We start from the raw sequence: 15,252 nt of genomic DNA on the forward strand, positions 1-15,252 counted from the left end.
ATTAGAGATATCGAGCAATCATTCAAATTAGCATTTTTTTTATTTTTACTTAATTAGTCCTAAAAACTAAATAACAAATTATCATATTATATGAAGGTATTTTATTCAAATGATCTACTTGGATAGCATGAATTTCACCGATACACCGTCAAAAAAATAAATAAATTTTTAACAATTTTATACCACTGTTTCGATAAAAAAAAAGTTTGAAACATCATTTCTTTCACATTTTTTATGATTTTTATTGCGATTAATATATAACTAGTATACGTCAAAATAAGAAATATTTATGGTCGTATAGTAGATGAAAGTGTAAAAAAATAGTTATTTTTTAAATTGATGTCGCAATAATAATTTTTTTTTCCGAAGGAACAAATTAAGCGGAATCATTAAGGTTAATATGGGTGATTTGAGTAAAATACCCATTATATGAGCCAAATAATATAGTAAATTTTAATAAATAGAAATGACATCTTCTTTAAAGATATCTCCCTACTCTTGCGCTGTGTTCTTTCTCAGAGAAAATCGCTAACTAATTTTCCGTCATTCTCTCTGTTTGGATCCATAGAATCTGAGATTTATCGTTGAACCCTAAGTCTCCTTGGCTGCTTCACTGCGAAATCTCTCCTTTTTTTCTTCCGTATTCCCTACTCCGCTCACTGCGTGGCTGTATTCTTTTCCTCCACGAAAACATCAACTTTCTTCTTCTGTTCTTTTTATCGGGATTTGTTTCCCTTATTCTGGGGATATTCTTGCAGGTGCCGACATCGAAGGTTTGGACGAGGAGTAGATCGGCGGTTTTCAATAATCTGGTCAGATTTACTTCTCTCGCGATTTCTGATTCTTTATTTATCGCATTACGATTCCGATCCTCTCATTACGTATGCGTTGGTTGACATTTAGTTAGGGTTTCATTTGATGGGATTTAGTTTCCGAACTCGATTCCATGATACCTATGGTGAAATTATATTCTCCTGTCAACGGATCTTCGGATTGCTTATAAACCCTTAATTTTGAGTTTCTTGTGCTCGAAGGTAAACTGATGAACAGTTCTAAATCTTGGTTGTTTCTCCCCCTGTTTTGGTATTTGATTCTTGACATTTTTTCACATTCACTGTGTAGGAGTTGAGCTAAATGTTCCGCCAGAACTGTGTGCTTTTAGTTTATGTAATATATCGGTGTTTTGGTCGTTGATTTAACATGTTCTTGTATGTAGAGTATATCTGCCATCCACAAACCATCATAAATGGCGATATAGCCCGAAACATTCTGTTCTGGAACTTACAATGCATTTTCATGGTCTTATCATTTTGTAGCCCGAAACTTTCTCAATGATTTTATCATGTTGCTTGGCATTGCGTCTTGATAGCTTTTTCGTGTGTATCAGAGGAAAATGTCGAAGCTTGCGTGCTCAGCCTGCAAGTTCCGGAGGTGCAAGTGCACCAGTGAGTGTGAGTTTGCACCGTATTTCCCACCCGACGATGAACCCCAGAGGTTTGCCGTCATTCACCAAGTCTTCGGAGCCAGCAACGTAGCCAATCTTCTCAACGAGCTCCCGGCTAACCAGCGTCAGGATGCCATCAACTCTATGTACTATGAAGCAGAGACACGTTTATTGAACCCCGTCTACGGCTGTGTTGGCTTCATCTCCTTCCTCCAGCAACACCTGAAGAATCTTCTTCGAGATCTTGCCTCTGCCAAAGACAAGCTCGCAACCTATGCAGGAGTTAATGCTGATAAGGTGAATTCCCCAGCTGTTCCTTCCCCTTCATCCGACCCTTGGATGATCCCAGTGGGAGTTCCACCGATCATTCGTGAGTCAAACGATCCCCAGCCTCAGTCGTTGGCGCAGGCCCAACAGCTTGCAGCATCTGAACTGCAGAGGATGGTCGCTATACTTCAGGGCAGAGGAGGAAAACGGACGGCCGAAGGAGATGGAATCGACACAGCCGCCACAGGGTTCAGCCAGATGGACATGGATGGTGCTGATGGGTTAGCCGGGCTATCACGGATTCTAGAGAGATTTCGTGAGGCTTATCAGATTCCCCAAGAACCCGAGCAAGGACATCATATTCTTCCTGATCTGCTTCAGAGACAGGTCAAGCTTCAACCCTCCGACACTGCAGGACCGCTTGGTCCAGCTGACACGGCAGGAGCCAGGGCAGGTGCGGCTGCAGATTGATCATGGAGGAGAAGGACCTCTCTCTTGATTCAAACCTCTTTTGAATTCTCTCTTTGGCTGTTCTAGATTGTTTCCTGAACTGTGTTTTCGTTTTTTGGTGGAGTTCCTGTTCTGGCGTTGTACATATAATATCATCTTGCTAGTTTCGCATCAAGCATTGAGGGAGTTGTCTTGCCTCATTTCAATTGGGATAATAACTTACTTCATTGGTAAATTATAACCGTATTTGAAGGGGAAAAAAACTACTTAGATTTAAGAATTAAACGAGAGTTAAAAATTTATAACTTAAAAAAACGAGATTTCAATTAAAAAAAATGTTAAGCTTGCTTGAATGTATATTAAATTATTTATTAATCGTCTTTAGAATGATTAATAGAAAAGAGTGTTTTAAATTTCATGAAGTTTGTATAGATATATAACGATTGTTCATTTTTGTACCCGAAGAGCATTTTTTTTTGTCCATGGATGAGCAAAATTATGAGTTAAAATATCTAATTTTTTAATATAATTTATCTAAAAACGCACTATCAAATAATATACAAATTTGTTTTTACCGGACGCTGCAGTTGGATCACACGTGCATAAATGGGCACGTAAGCTTATATCATAAAACCAATCGTCTCTCGCTCTCTGTCTCTCCTCTGTTTAGTTTCTCATCATTCCTTTCAAGTTTTCTCAGAGAAAATCACAAACATTTTCCGTCATTTTTTTTTCTGTTTGGATCGAGAAAAAAGCTGAGATTTTTCGTCGAGGCCTACGCCTCCTCCTCCTCGGCCACTCTACTGCAAAATCTCTGTCCTTTTTCTCCGGTATTTTCTCCTCCATTCCTCATGTCGTAATCATTCACTTCCTTTTCCTCTTCCGTGTTTCATTTTTGTCGGGGTTTTTTTGTTTTGTTTCGCAGGTCCCGACATTGAAGGTTTCTACGTGAAGGAGATCGGTGACATCGATCGATTGGGTCAGATTTCTTTCCCGTGATGATCATATATCTGATCCAAAATCTCCAATCGCATTTTCTGTGCTTTCTGCGTTGTGGTTAGGGTTCGTTTGATGAGATTCAGTCGGACCACATGGAAATCGATTCATCTCTTTCGATCGTTTTGATGGAAAATGAATTGTATCTTCGACGAGATTCTGTTTTCCGTGTGAAAGTTGATCTCTTTCCTGCCCATTGGATCTTATGATTTGCCGGTAGAGACACTCGTGCTTATTTGGTTTCTTGTGCTCTAAGGCAAACTGTGCGACTGCTCTATCTTCTGTTCTGTTTTCTTATGTCTGATCCGATGATTCTGTCTGAAAATCTGTCCCCCATAGATTCATTCACTTCACGTGATTTGAGCTAACGTTTGCCTCTGGTTTTTCTTCCGGAGTTTACTAGATCGATCTCCTTTCAGTTATTGCAGGTGATGCATTAACGTTCGATACCCGAAAATCTACTCTTTTTTTTTGTTAAAAGGTATCCGAAAACGTATTTATTTTGCTCTTCTACCTTTTCTGGATAATGCTGCTTTGTAACATTTTCAGGAGAGAAGTTAAGAGGAAGAAAAGGAATGGCGTCGACACCATGTGCTGCTTGCAAGCTGCTGAGGCGGAAATGCACGCAAGAGTGCGTATTCGCGCCTTATTTCCCACCGAGCCAGCCCCAGAAATTCGCATTTGTTCACCGCGTCTTTGGAGCAAGCAACATGGCCAAGATCCTCAACGAGATCCCAAACCATCAGCGCGAGGACGCAGTCAATTCCCTCTACTATGAAGCGGAGGCACGCCTTCGGGACCCCATCTATGGCTGCGTCGGTCTCATCTCTTTCCTCCAGCAATACCTGAAGAAAGTCCAACACGATCTCGTTGCTTCCAAGAACGAGCTCGCTACCTATGTCGGGATCGAGGCTGTCTTGCCGTATCTGCCCCCTCCGGGAAACCCTCCGCCTAATTTCATGGCCACTCCCTCCCCTTTACCGTTGCCTATGGAGGGAATGCCTGCGGTGATGCCACAGGGACAAGCATTGGCCATGCGAGAGCCGAACCTTCCGCAAGAACAGCAACAGTTCACAGCCTCTGATGCACAGAGGATGGCCGCAATGCTTTTGGACCGAGGAGATCACGGGATTTTCGGCGGCGGGTTCGGCATAGAGAACAGTGGTTCGGTTACTGCCACAGGATTCAACCAAATGGACATCAACCAGGTTGGTGGGTCGTCATCAGCTGGACCATCCCTTGCTCTTGGAAGCTTTGGGGATACTTATCAGATCAATCAAGAAGCGGAGCAAGGCCATGAACTGAATCCTGACCAGTTGCAGACGCAACTCATGCTTCAGCCACCGGAGCCACAAGAAGAACCAGAAGGGCAGTTTCTGATGGCAGAGGGCGAGCCAGAGCAGATGCAAGAGCCTCAGATGGGTGGGGGAGGAAGACTGGGCAGTGAGGAAGCAAGTAACTGAGGCATGTTTTCAAAGGTTTGTCTTCCCTGCATCTCTTCTGTCGGTTGCCTCCTTTTCAGGCAAAAGGTTCTGTATCGCTTTCACTTCCTGATTACTCTCTACAACGCGTCTGATGATTTCAATTGATTATATATGGTTTTCTTTTTTCAGACATAGCGGAGGATAGGAACATGGGATGGTGCTTCAGAGACGGATGAAGGTTGTCGTGTTAACTTTTGTTTGATACAAGTCTTTAGTTAAACTTGTTCTGGCTTCTCTGACATCCTGATTCTGTCGACAAATTATGAACCTCTTTTCTTTTCTTTTTTAAAACTCGAGACTATTACAATGGCGGAGATTTGCTTATTCATTTCCTTATACTGTTGTTCCTTTCTTTTTATGTTATTGATTTTTTTTTATTCGGAAATTTTAGGGGGAAAATTCATTTTATGAAAATTTACAAGGCTAAGTTAAAATAGTCATATGTGGGCAAGTAGACATAAATATCTAAAGATGTAAATATCCGTACATATTTACTAAAAGCTACATACATATCTTTGTAACTGCCAATATTTGGCTTTGTACTTTTTAACTTCTGATTTTAAACATTAAATAAATTTTAAATAATTTTCGGATTTGTCGGGTACTCATGATTCGGATAGAAGGGTCGATTTACCTCGGCGGTAAAACCATTTACCGTGGAGTCTGAAGTCGTGGATTCGAATACACCTCTCTACATTAAAAATGTAGGGGCCTTACCCTAATATATTTCTTTCCCCACCACCCCATTAGATGGGATATGAACTGGTTGGTCCTTTACTCATGATTCGGATACCTAAAATTAGATCATATACCTTGATATTAAATGTCAAAACCTTGAAATACAGGATGGAGTAGAGTGAAACTTTCGAGAGAGAAAAAACCCTAATCTGTAGCCACGCATAATATAACAGAGAAGCACTTTGTCCGCAAAAACTACAACATCAAAGGGAAATCCGTTGTGTCTGTGACCCAAAACACTAACTATGACACAAAACTTTAGCCTAATCTGAATCAGAAGATTCCAACAACTGCGGATTCAGTTCAGCGACCATCTTGGACAGATTCTCTCTCATCTCCTGCAACTCTTCTCTCCCAAACCCCCATGTCCTCACCAAATCCGACCCGACCGCCCCCCATTGGATCCCATATTTCTGCAGATTCCCCATTCTCCTTTCCAAAAATGGTAAGATTGCGCTTGAACTCCTCAGCCTCGTCGCCAACGGCACAGAATGAACATCAAGTGGACCTCTGGGCAGAGAATCTGATAAAGGGCTGCCTAAGATCTCACCCTTTCGGCCAATGAGGTTACCGAATATACGCGGAAATGGCAGCGGTACTGGTAGAGGGCAACGGGATACCGATACATTGCAAAACAATGGTCTAACCGATGTGTTCTGCTCATAAGATGCATGGACAGCGTCCTTCGCTTCTGAAATAGATGCCTCTATACCTTCTGCTAACAGCGACGGAGATAAAACCATAGGTTTGGACAGCATGAATCAAACAGATAGATGAATTTTAGGATGAAAGGTCGAAGCTTTCAGCTTACCTGATCCGATGGCTCCGAGTAAACTCATGGATTCGATTGCCCTAGTGTCTTCTACATCTTCCGCCACTTCTGGTGTCAGTGGCTGCAAATCCATTACAAGGGTATTCTCCGATTGTTTCCCTGTATATACAAGCACGTTCAAAGTCATTTAGACGTTATGTAACGTTTTTTTTCTTCTTGAGATATGTTAAGACGTACCTGACAAAGCAGGGGATGGTATTGCAGCATCTAAAATAGCCACGATGTTCTGTCTATCCCGTCCCGATAACATTTGTACAAGCGTATTCACATCCATAGCACCCGACACTTCACTTGAATCCAGTGCTGAGCTTAAAGGTTCCATTCTGAAAGGGATAATGCTTGAATGCAGGGCTGCAGCATACACTGCACTGCTGTGATAAAGCTTCTCGTCTTGAAGGAGAAGATATTTCGAGGCTTTACCTTTAGAAAAACACAATAATTTAACAAAGATTAGTTCCATCTGCTCATTGCCATTTCTTGATTAACAATTACCTGTTTACGGAACTTGTTGCTACTTACTTCCACCCAAAGATGGAAGACCGACAGGGATGAACAGTTTGCAGAACGATGAGAGCCTTGAAAACGATATTGCATCGTGAAGATCACCTGAGATGCTTCTTTTCGAGCTTCTAGTATTCGTATGCAAGCTTGGACTTCTCACAGAATAAAGTAGTAAAGGAATGTTAGTGTAATCATCTGCAATGTTCTCTAGGAAATCCGCTGCTAAAGCAGAAAATCCTCCGGAATCATCCACGAGGAACTGAATGCCCTGCAAGAAAGAAAGCATGCGGGTGTTCCCTATCAATGCTATTAACCAGAAATGTAGAAAGAGGTTTAAAAGTAGAACAGGTTGAGCTGAAAAGTACAAACCTGGATATGATCACACTCTTCTACAAAGAAACGCAGCCTCTCAGATAATTCCTCTCCTCGTGAACCTTCAGAAAAGATGTCCCTACCGATTCCGTAGTTGTTAAAATCCTGAGAGTCCATCCATAGTCCGCTCAATTCGTATAAACTTTGAGGATGATAATGGACTTTGGAGAAGTCTGTCCAATACTCAACACCCTTGTCTAGGCATTCAACGATATCTTTGTCCTGACTTTCGCTCATATTATCATTCTCTCTGCCCCTTACTTTATCCTGTTCTTCCTCGTACAGACTCTCCAGAAATAAGTTCTTCTTCCGAGGTTCAGATGCATGAGTAGTAACATTTCCAAACCTGCATGATACACCAGCTGGAATTAAATCCACATATCCAGTATAAAGTTTCCGAGAAAAGAACTTATATCATCCAAGTGAAAGCAAAAGGAGCTGCAGTTGTGGAAAGTAGAGGAAAACATGGTAACCGCAAATATAACAAAATCCATATACAGAAGCACAGAAAACATGGTACTATACGATATTTACAAATAAAACAGGATTATGATATCGAAACTATTTGAGCAAACTTCTTTGATTAGCAATGTTTAAGGAAAGAACAGAATGCCACCAAGACAGTGAACTTCGGTTTCCTCACCAGGTGGAAATATTTGATCGTGCTGAAATTTTTTCACTGTAGATAGTACCACTTGAGCTCATGGAGCCCAACGAACCTGAAACACAAAACAGTCGACATAATAAACTGCAAATCAATATGTAAATACAGGGCTACTGTTATAAGCCAGACAAGAAAAATGAGATCAATGATGACAAGAATAAACTGAACTGAACCCACGCCTGTTGCAAGTGAAGCTGTGGTTTGTGTCGGATGATGGTGATACTGCGTAAATGCATTCTGGATCAAATTTTCTATCCTTTTTATTTGCCATCTTTACGAGTTTCTATCTTGTGTAGATAAAAGGAAATAGAACAATTAAGCACAGGTAATTTCTGCCTTGCTGAATGGACTTTACGATGCATATAGACAAGCCATATTGGTCCTATAGGCTACATTGTCATTACCTTGAAAATTGACTGAAACCACACGGGGCGTGTAAGTGGCAACTCCCTAAATAATTTCACCAACAAAAATAGTTTAGCTTGTTTGTCATCGAATAGAAAACCATAGCCGTTACCGGACACGTTACATTTCCAAAGGTTGCGGATTTATAAACACACTCAGCGAAGTAAATCAAGATTTGGTATGATTCCGACTAGCCAGAAATCTTGCAAACACTTGATTGATACCAATTGAAAATAATAAAGGGTCGGAAGAATTTTCACCATCTGGGTTTCACCGGCACGATAGAGCACGTCCATGTTGAGCCTCTGGTTTTTGAAGATTGGATCACTTTCCGGGTCATCTGCCAATCCAAGCAATTCATCCTTCAAGACAATTTGAGAAAAGTCCTCAGCTTTGATGATTGGAAAACAAACGAGAAGGAAAGCCGTCTTTTTGCACTTCAATTAAGAAAGATCTACTCTCTCATGAAATCAGAGACGAACCCTAAAAGCCAGTTACACTCTTCCCGCGGAAATTTGGTAAAGACCCAATTATAGTGTCTACGCATAGAGATGCAAGAAGAAATAATCGAGCTTCAAACCTGGAAATTCCAGAAGTGGGAGCCGACGAAGTTGGCAAATCCTCCAACTTGAACGGTCACGATTTCTCTCATGGTTCTTCTCCACAAAAATTGAATTGAAAAAAAAAAGAAGCAAACGAGCTTAAAATTTATCGTGAAATTAATTGTCCAGCAGTATTTGAGGAACACAGCCGCTTGTGAATGTGAACCACATGGGCCGCAGTTCTGAGAGGCATTTTATCGAGCAGGATGAGCGCAAATTTCACAACAAAAAGCATTAGCGAACACACGCGACACAAAACCTTACAATCACCGTGAACAACAAAACCAGTCAAAATCTAGAAGCTAACATAGCCAACAACACAAAACGTTTCGATCACCACCGCACACAACAAAGTCGGGAAAATCCAGAAGCTAACATAGTCAATTCCGCATAGCAATACGAGAATCAAAGCACAAATCTTTCTTCATGGGTTTCGAGAGAGAGAGAGAGAGAGAGAGTACTTGGGAGAGACGAGGTCGGCCGGGGAGGAGCGAGGGGGAGAGATTCGGAGAGACACGAGAAGGTTCAGGCTTTTTCCAACATGAGGACAGATTGGTTCACTTTAATTATATATACTAGGTGAGGACCCGCGCGTTGCGCGGATTGTTATGATTTTTTTATATAAAATTTATTGATATTAATATAATAAAATGAAATAAACAATTTATTTGATATAAAATATATATCTATAAAATTAAATATTGTAACTTCACCTTTGTATAAAAAAGTTGGAAAAATATGTTAGTTGTTGTATAAACGATTCAATGTCAATGATTTATTCTGATTATACCTAATATCGATCTAATTTGTTTGCTTCTCTTTACTAAAAAAATTAGTTACATAGTAAAAATATGAATAAAAAAAATATATTATTGACATTGACGAACTTGAAAAAAATTTCATCAGGTAACAATAATACATATATAAAATATTAAAAAAATAATAAATTATACAATCACTTGAAAAATGATTATATCATCCAAATCAATTTATTTATACATTAAAAGATTAACCGAGAATTTGATACGATTGAGATTTTATCACTATCTTCAGACGTCAATATAAAATTTTCAAAAAAGATTGTCTATTAATTTCTCTATAAAATCAAATAGAAAATCAAATAAATATGTATAATAACAAATTTATTTGCATGACAATTATATAGGAAAAATGGACAAAATAATAAGAATTGTTTAAAATAAAAATCATATAAAATAAAAAAGAAGTAAAAATTAAAAATAAAGAAGGGTTATACAAAAAATTTAATGGGGCATATTGTTTGAAATTTTATTAAAACTTATAAATAGTTCTTTTTAAAATATTATGGATCTCTCTATATATTTATATACATATATCTTTTTTTTTAATTTCTTAAAATAATTTTACACAAATATGCAATCGAATAAACAAACTAAATAATTAAGTGGATTAAGATTTCTGAATATTTATTAAAAAATATATATGGATCAGTATTTAAGACGTTTTGTTTACCAAGTCATGTTATCCTCACCTATAAAAGTTAATTTAAATTCACCCATATAAAAAGTAAAAAATTGAATAAATATTAATTAAATTATTTCTTACTCCATGTTTATATTTAACCAATAAATTGACTTTCATTAAACTATCTACTATTTGATATTTATATTTGATCAATGTTCTACTAACCATATATTTTATTTGTTAATGTTTTATTCCTAATTTTTTATTTAATACTTATTATTTTTTATAAAACTAATAACGATTCTTTTTTGTGTATATTTAGTTTGAAGGGTATATGTAATTTAAATTTGAAATTTATTATATTTTATAAATTTGTATTTAATTTTTATTAAAAAAATTATAACAAATTGTATGAATCTTTCATTCACCAATTTATTTTCTCTAATTCCATTTTAAAATCTTATCATTTAGTTTTATTATAATTGTTTTATAATTATATATTTTATTTATCTATTCTTATTTTATAAATCAATAAACCACATCTAAAATAAAAATAAATTTTATTCAAATAATTATATTTTGATATATTTTTTATTTTTTTATTTTTAATTACTCATTTATCCATTTCAAAATTTTTTGTTTAATTTTATATTTATTTTATTTTATTTTAAAAGTTTTTCTTTTAATTTTTTAATAACATGTTCTATATCATTAAAGGGAAAAATTAAATTCAACTCGTTCTATATATATAGGGATGGACATAATATCCCGAAAAACCGATCATATCCGTTGTTCGATTCGTATCTGAACCGAAAACTCGGATACCTACAGTTGACGGATCGAATATGAATATTGGTTTCAAAATATTTGTCAGATACGACTCGGATACGCATATCAAAATAAAATTATCCACATATCTGATTCGATATGTATTTTTTTGTAATTTTAAGTATATATGAATAATTTGGTAATTAATGTATATATAAAGGTAACTCTGTTAAAATAAAAAATTTAAAATCTGGTAGAATCTTTTTTCAAGAGTTCTTACAGTTTTTCAAGAATTCTAACACTTTCGTATGCACCTCCCCCTTCTCTCTCTTTTTCTCTCTCTTAAATAATCCACCATCTTTACTATTCTTTCAATCTCTCTACGATGATTTATTAAGTGATTAGGTACTTTCTCAATCCATCATTGTTTTCGATTTCCATTGCTATTCGGATGTTTGTTTGTAACTAAATCATTGTTAAATAGATTTGTGTTAAAAGAGACCGAAACGCGTATAGAGCCTACGACGTTCTCTTACTTCTCGCCTAGCCGCTTCTTTTGATTTGATTGTTATTTGAAATTTCTAGACCAAAGAAAAAGCTCTTGAATCCGTGCAAAGAAAAGAAAGAGAATGCGGATAAATTTCTAATAGAGTGAAACTCTTGAATCATGACTCGTTAGCAGTTACACTTACTCAATAGGAGAGTTTGTCTTTGGAACGGTGGATGATGGCGGATGATGTCTAATTGGTTGCTAACACTATTTTATTTCTTTGGCCTCCTAATGACCATTTTATTTCGATTTCCATTATTTTTTCCTAAGATGTATATGTATATATATAGATATATGTATATATGGATATTTGATTATTTGTTATTTTTATATCGAATACGGATATTTGTAAATATCCGTGTTTTTTATGGATATCCGAATTTGCAAATATTCGAAAACTATGAATCAGATACGAATATAGAAATATAGTATTCGTACTCAATTCGTGCCCATCTTTATTATAATAATATGATATACCTATCTAATATACATTTCATAACTCAATATATAATTTAAAATAAAATAAATAAATAATCAAATACAAAAATAAATAAATCTATATATAAATACAATATGTATAATAAAAGACATACTTCGATAAAATTATAATAATTATTTGAGTATAATAATATTGGTATCTATATAGAAAAATCGTTGGCATGATCACGTTCAAAAAGTTTTGTAAATATAAGTAAAAAAATAAAATTATTTTAATTTATTTATTTTGTACCTATATTATAAACAATTTATCATGATTATTTATTTTTTACCTATATTATAAACAATTTATCATGATTATTTTATCATAGTTACCTATATTAATTTTTTTGTGTGTTTATCCCATTTAAATTTTATATTTTTATATTTATAAAACTGATAACTATTCATTTTTTAACATATTCAGTTTTAAAGATATTCTCACTTTAAACTTAAAATTTATTACATCTTTAAAATATTCATTTAGTTTGTATTAAAAATAACAAATAAATAATCAAATAACAAATAATAAAATTAATAAATAAATAACTTAATACATACATACATACATATGTATATACACACACATATACACATACAAACATACATACATAATTTCGTCCATACTTTTTTTGATTTAATTGATTTAATCTAAATTTAAATTTTATTACATGTATAAAAATATTTTTTTAAATAGTAATAAATTATATAAGAAACGATTAAATTTATCTTGTCTTAATATATTTTAAAATAACCTTCAACTATTATTTATATTTAAAAAAAGTTTTTATGTCAATTCATTATAAAAAGTAAAAATCCAAAAAAACACGGAGTTTTGTAATGTTGATGGAAAAAATATTGTACTTGTGTTTTTATCAAATAAACATTAAACTTTTAAGTGAGTTTAAAAAAATATTAAATTTTTTAATTGATCCAAAAAACTATAAAATTTTTTGTGGAATTATAAAAAAAATACTAAACTTTTTAAATGATTCTTACAATTGTCTAAAAAAGCAACCACAATAATTTGATTTGTGAATTTTTTTGTGTCACATCAAATCATTTGTTTATTTTGACAATCGTAGAAAAATTAACTGTTTTTTACAAATTTTAAAAAATTAATATTTATTTGGTAAAATCAAGAGTTCAGTGTTTTTTTTTCAAAATTAAAAAGTTTAGTATTTTTTTGGTAATTTTCTCTTATAAAAATGATCATCAACTATATAAATATTATAAACATAAAATTGTTTTAAACTCCTTAGTCAAAATATAAAATTTTTCCACATAGAAGAAATCAAATATTAAAGATTTCTATATGAATACAAATTTTTTAGAATATTAGTATATTTCCACTAATTACAATCGAAGAAAGTTCATGTATTTTTTTAATCACTAAAAAATTCAATGTTTTTTTATAATCGTAAAAAAGTTCATGTATTTTTTGGATCACTTAAAAATTTCAGTATTTTTTTAGATTCATTTAAAAAGTTTAATATTTATTTGATAAAAAATAAACTTCAATGTTTTTTTGGAAATTTTTTCTTTTCAAAATTAAAAAGTTTAGTATTTTTTTGGTAATTTTCTCTTATAAAAATGATCATCAACTATATAAATATTATAAACATAAAATTGTTTTAAACTCCTTAGTCAAAATATAAAATTTTTCCACATAGAAGAAATCAAATATTAAAGATTTCTATATGAATACAAATTTTTTAGAATATTAGTATATTTCCACTAAAACAACAACAACAACAACAACAACAACAATAATAATAATAATAATAATAATAATAATAATAATATTAAACGATAATCTAATAATCATATTTTGGAAATAATTATACCAATTACATTAATATATTAAATAGTAATATTTTAGTTTGTTTATTTGCTTATCTATGAACATGACAATGTTTTCAATTTTTGAGTAAAGGTACGGATTTAGAGTATAAAACAGTTCATTTATTATATATTTGTATTATTTCATGTAATCTATTTTTTTGTGTGCTTAAAGAAAATATTTGTTCTTGTTGATTTGAGATCTAAGTCTAGTAAGAAAAATTAATGAGATGAAGAAGAGAGAAGATAAAGGTGAAAAAAAAGTTTTTCTAATTACTCTTCTTTATTGGTATTTGTCTACATATAACAAACTCCTTATACATGCTGCCAAAATATTCGCTGCTACGTATTTGGTACCGCAGTACATACAGTACAATGAGCTGAAAATTCATTATCATATTAATATATACATATATTTATTTCTTAATGGCCCAATTGGCCCAAATCCACTTTATTATCTTCTGTTATCATTTTCTTCAAGGATTTGAATCACCTTATTGGATAATCCTATCTCCTGTCCACTGTTTTTTCCAATTTCTCCATCTCATATGATAACCAGCCTTCTGCGAAACAAATACGAAAAAAACGTAAAAAACGATGCAGAAATGACCCTATCCACCGGATTTGAAAACCGTACCTTATGTTTCTTGAACTTGACGCCGAAACATGAAATGAAGGAGGTGAGTATATATATGCATATATTTTAGAGAGAGAGTTTCTTCGTCAACCCTTCGACTTGAGAGAAGCAGTGACATGAACAATATGTTAGTTTTTCCAGTATTTTTTAGTGACCCAGTTTGATTATTGTTGTAGTAACCGAAAGGAAAGCTAAACGTGGAATATTACAATAATCAATTTAGAATAAGGAGTTGTAATTAAAAAACGAATTAAAAAAAGAAAGAGATAAGCTTTCCCAAACCACTCAAAATGAGGAATATCGATTTCAAGAAAACAAAAGAGTGTAACCAATAAATAAATGAAAATCATTGGTTTAAAAAATAGACGCACTGGTTGGGATAGAACTTACATCCTCCTTAGATAAGCATGTTGAACTTTGACTCAATGTAAAGTTGAAGATACCTAACCTTCACAGGTTTCTGCGAGCAAAAATATTAACAATGGACATCAGAATTAAAAGAAATATAACTTACCATTTTAACTGTCATTTCTTCTCCAATTGCACATTCACCCATGAACCGAAACCAATGATAACAATTAGATAATATGTATCTTAGCTATAAAAGATAACCACAAAAAAGATATAAAATGGAAGAAGGATTGGTACTAAAAGTAAAATACCGGAACTTTGGAGTACATGTTCGAACTTGAATGTCGGCATGAGATAATAGTTAGATTCAACGACCTCTCCAATAGGTATTGGGACTCAACCTCTGCTACAAGATCCATCCTGAAAAAA

General features: G+C 34.0%; 3 protein-coding genes across 11 annotated transcripts; 2 read left to right on the forward strand and 1 right to left on the reverse strand.

Annotated features, from left to right (window-relative positions):
- The first annotated feature begins 516 nt into the window (after window positions 1-516).
- LOC104807570 (LOB domain-containing protein 10-like) lies at window positions 517-2,331 on the forward strand. Of its 2 annotated transcripts, none has more exons than XM_010532914.2 (3): window positions 517-669; window positions 759-812; window positions 1,388-2,331. In XM_010532914.2, exon 3 carries the CDS (start codon window positions 1,394-1,396, stop codon window positions 2,180-2,182), a length of 789 nt encoding a protein of 262 aa, XP_010531216.1. In that variant the 5' UTR covers window positions 517-669; window positions 759-812; window positions 1,388-1,393; the 3' UTR covers window positions 2,183-2,331. The 2 variants fall into 2 exon arrangements, with proteins under 2 accessions (XP_010531216.1, XP_010531218.1); XM_010532916.2 differs by having other exon boundaries at window positions 517-640.
- Window positions 2,332-2,840: 509 nt separating this feature from the next.
- LOC104807571 (LOB domain-containing protein 10-like) lies at window positions 2,841-5,048 on the forward strand. Of its 7 annotated transcripts, none has more exons than XM_010532919.2 (5): window positions 2,841-2,991; window positions 3,087-3,140; window positions 3,577-3,638; window positions 3,707-4,635; window positions 4,771-5,044. In XM_010532919.2, the coding sequence occupies exon 4, from the start codon at window positions 3,733-3,735 to the stop codon at window positions 4,618-4,620; it is 888 nt and encodes a 295-aa protein (XP_010531221.1). In that variant the 5' UTR covers window positions 2,841-2,991; window positions 3,087-3,140; window positions 3,577-3,638; window positions 3,707-3,732; the 3' UTR covers window positions 4,621-4,635; window positions 4,771-5,044. The 7 variants fall into 7 exon arrangements, 6 of the variants coding, with proteins under 6 accessions (XP_010531221.1, XP_010531222.1, XP_010531220.1 ...); XM_010532920.2 differs by having other exon boundaries at window positions 3,715-4,635; XM_010532918.2 differs by having other exon boundaries at window positions 3,577-3,585.
- A 383-nt stretch (window positions 5,049-5,431) lies between these two features.
- LOC104807572 (protein misato homolog 1) lies at window positions 5,432-9,296 on the reverse strand. 2 transcript variants are annotated; one of them, XM_010532925.1, is made up of 10 exons: window positions 9,217-9,296; window positions 8,734-8,809; window positions 8,414-8,515; window positions 8,153-8,198; window positions 7,728-7,803; window positions 7,082-7,430; window positions 6,818-6,980; window positions 6,389-6,631; window positions 6,191-6,310; window positions 5,432-6,094 (listed from the first exon to the last, which is right to left on the reverse strand). In XM_010532925.1, the coding sequence occupies exons 2-10, from the start codon at window positions 8,803-8,805 to the stop codon at window positions 5,643-5,645; spliced, it is 1,623 nt and encodes a 540-aa protein (XP_010531227.1). In that variant the 5' UTR covers window positions 8,806-8,809; window positions 9,217-9,296; the 3' UTR covers window positions 5,432-5,642. The 2 variants fall into 2 exon arrangements, with proteins under 2 accessions (XP_010531227.1, XP_010531225.1); XM_010532923.1 differs by having other exon boundaries at window positions 6,731-6,980.
- Between the last annotated feature and the right edge of the window lie 5,956 nt (window positions 9,297-15,252).

This window comes from Tarenaya hassleriana, unplaced genomic scaffold (genome assembly GCF_000463585.1).
Source record: "Tarenaya hassleriana unplaced genomic scaffold, ASM46358v1 Cleome13, whole genome shotgun sequence".
NCBI lineage: Eukaryota > Viridiplantae > Streptophyta > Magnoliopsida > Brassicales > Cleomaceae > Tarenaya > Tarenaya hassleriana.